At 36.8% G+C, this 2962-nt stretch overlaps 1 protein-coding gene across 1 annotated transcript; it reads right to left on the bottom strand.

Annotated features, from left to right (window-relative positions):
* Positions 1-953: 953 nt before the first annotated feature.
* On the bottom strand, positions 954-2717 carry LOC139885586 (uncharacterized). Its single transcript, XM_071869339.1, has 2 exons — positions 2605-2717; positions 954-2274 (listed from the first exon to the last, which is right to left on the bottom strand). The coding sequence occupies exon 2, from the start codon at positions 1853-1855 to the stop codon at positions 1232-1234; it is 624 nt and encodes a 207-aa protein (XP_071725440.1). The 5' UTR covers positions 1856-2274; positions 2605-2717; the 3' UTR covers positions 954-1231.
* Positions 2718-2962: the final 245 nt, after the last annotated feature.

Consider the following 2962-nt stretch of genomic DNA (forward strand, 5'->3'; position numbering starts at 1 on the left):
CATCCTCTTCTTCTTCAACGCGTTCATGTCTTTCTAGACTATCTAGTCTATCATCATGAATAACCTCATTAGGTTGGTCACACGATCTTAGATAAGGAAACATATTTTCAAAGAATGAAGCATTCCTTGACTCCATAATGGTATTCTTGTGTATATCAGGAATCTTAGACTCGTGCACAAGAAATCGATAGGCACTACTGTGGTGAGCATATCCAATAAATATGCAATCCACAGTCTTAGGTCCGAGTTTTAGTGCTTTAGGTGGTGGAACAACCACCTTGGCCAAACTCCCCCACACTTTCAAGTATTTGTATGATGGTTTGCATCCCATCCACAATTCATATGGGGTTTCATCCTTCTTCTTACGGGGTATCCTATTCAAAAGATAGTTAGCCGACAAGATGGCTTCCCCCCACATGCGTTGGTTCAACCCTGAACTAATCAACATGGCATTCACCATTTACTTTAATGTGCGGTTCTTCCTTTCCGCAATTCCATTTGACTGTGGCGAATAAGGTGCAGTGAACTCATGCCTAATTCCATTTTGTGAACAAAAGTTAGCAAATGAAGATACATATTCACCTCCCTTATCGCTTCTAACAACCTTAATTTTCTTGTTAAGTTGGTTCTCAACTTCACATTTGTACAAGATAAATTTTTCTATTGCTTCATCTTTACTCTTAAATAAATACACATAGCAATACTTGGTGAAATCATCAATGAATGTAATAAAATATTTGTTTCCACCTTGTGTTGGAACCGATTTTAAATCACACACATCGGTATGTACTATATCAAGGGGTTCAGTTTTTCTTTCAACCGATTGGTATGCAATTTAATTTAATTAAGCGACGGATAGAATTAAAATTTACATGACCAAGTTGGTCATGCCAAACATTAGATGACTCAAGCATATAAGCGGAACTAGTAGATGCTTTATTCATTTCATTTTTAGTCACCATTACATTAAGCTTAAACATTCCATCCTGGGCATAGCCCTTACCAACAAACATTCCATTCTTACTTATAACAACTTTATCAGACTCAAACACAAGCCTAAAACCAAACTTGTTAAGCAACCAACCCGAAACAAGATTCTTACGAATCTCGGGAACAAACAAGACATTTTTTAGCTTAAGCTCTTTTCCCGATGTCATCTTTAAAACGACATCTCCTTCACCCTTGATCTCGGCGGTAGCAGAATTACCCATGAACAATTTATCTCCATTATTCACCTCACCTCTACAAGTGTATTAAAGAGTTTCCTATCGGAAGATACATGGCGAGTAGCTCCAGTGTCAACCCACCATCCTTTAACATCAGATCCAACAAGATTAACTTCCGAAATCATGGAAGTAATATCGAAAACCATAGCCACGAGGTCCATGTCTTCATCCATCATGTTTGCTTGACGCGGGGCCTCTTGTTTCGGCTGTTTGCACTTAGTAGCTTTGTGACCCGGCTGGCCACAATTATAACACTTGAACTTCTTCTTGAAAGTTCCACTTTTAACACCAAGGTTCTCAAACTTACCCTTGTTCTTTACATTAGTCTTGCCTTTGGAAGATTGTCCCACCTCAATAACATTAGCCTTGGAAGAATAATTAGAGTAAGTGTTCTTCAAAGCTAACTTGTTATCTTCTTCAATTCGAAGACGAACAATCAGATCTTCCACGGTCATCTCTTTCTTCTTATGTTTAAGGTAGTTCTTAAAGTCTACCCAACCAGGTGATAACTTCTCAATTATCGATGCCACTTGAAGCGACTCACACATTTTCATCCCCTCGGAATGTATATCATGCAAAAGAAGTTCAAGATCTTGTACTTGACTCATTACGGTTTTTGAATCAATCATCTTAAAATCCAAGAATCGGGCAACCACATGTTTCTTTGACCCTGCATCCTCGGTTTTATATTTTCGGTCCAAAGATTCTCAAAGTTCCTTAGCCGTTTCCGCCTTACAATAAACATTATAGAGAGGATCAACCAGCCCGTTCAACACATAATTACGGCATAAGAAATCAGAATGTTTCCATGCTTCCACGGCGCTAACAGCTTGGTTGTCAGCCTCTCCTTCAGCAACTTGAGGAGCCACTTCTTTAAGGAACCGAGACAAATTCAACGTAGTGAGATAAAAGAACATTTTCTGCTGCCATCTCTTAAAGTGCAGCCCTGAAACTTTCTCTGGCTTCTCGACATGATTAGCTATTGTGTTAGCTAATGGTACAGTTGTTGGGTTCACGGGTGTTGCATTCACGGGAATACTTGCCATATCTGAAAATGCAGATGCAAAAAGAACCCAAGTTAGACAATCTGTTTACATAAAACAGAATGAACTAAACTTAAACTAAAGTTTCAGTCCACAAATAATCGAACCAATCTCAGACAGTAAGGTTCTTAAACTGAAAGTTTCAGCCGCTAATAACCACACAGATGGGTTAATCTTATATTTTTTCAGTGCAACTAATGCAATATGTTTTAGACTAAACTTGTACTGAATTCGCAAACGAAAGTGACCGTTTTAATAGCCAACAGATTCAGAAATCAAGAACATTTCTTATACGAAATATTTATAACCAAACATATTCAAATAAGAGCTGTTACCCAAAACAACAGAAACTTTTAGTTAATATTAACCACCATACTTAGTTACACTAACAGTAGTAGTAGAAATTATATAGTTTGAAGTGCCCCACACAATCTGCAGTAAAAGTAATTAAAAATAGTTCTAAAATAGATGCAGTTGAGTATATATGCTATTTAAAATTGTTACACCAACTGATCTAGAAATTGATCACAATACAAGGATATAAATATAGAAAACTACTACAAGAACCAAAAAAAAAAATAAAAAAATAAAAAAATCGAATGGTCATTAACAGTCGTATACAACCTTTGAATAATATGCTTATAAAGCTATTTAATCAAGGTGGTGTCAAAAGGCTGTTTTACATGCTCATTT

The sequence above is a fragment of the Rutidosis leptorrhynchoides genome, chromosome 1 (genome assembly GCF_046630445.1).
Source record: "Rutidosis leptorrhynchoides isolate AG116_Rl617_1_P2 chromosome 1, CSIRO_AGI_Rlap_v1, whole genome shotgun sequence".
NCBI classification, from domain to species: domain Eukaryota; kingdom Viridiplantae; phylum Streptophyta; class Magnoliopsida; order Asterales; family Asteraceae; genus Rutidosis; species Rutidosis leptorrhynchoides.

Bases quoted from the DNA above. Each gene is read 5' to 3' on its own strand.
- LOC139885586 (XM_071869339.1), bottom strand. From the start codon at position 1,855: ATGATTGATTCAAAAACCGTAATGAGTCAAGTACAAGATCTTGAACTT.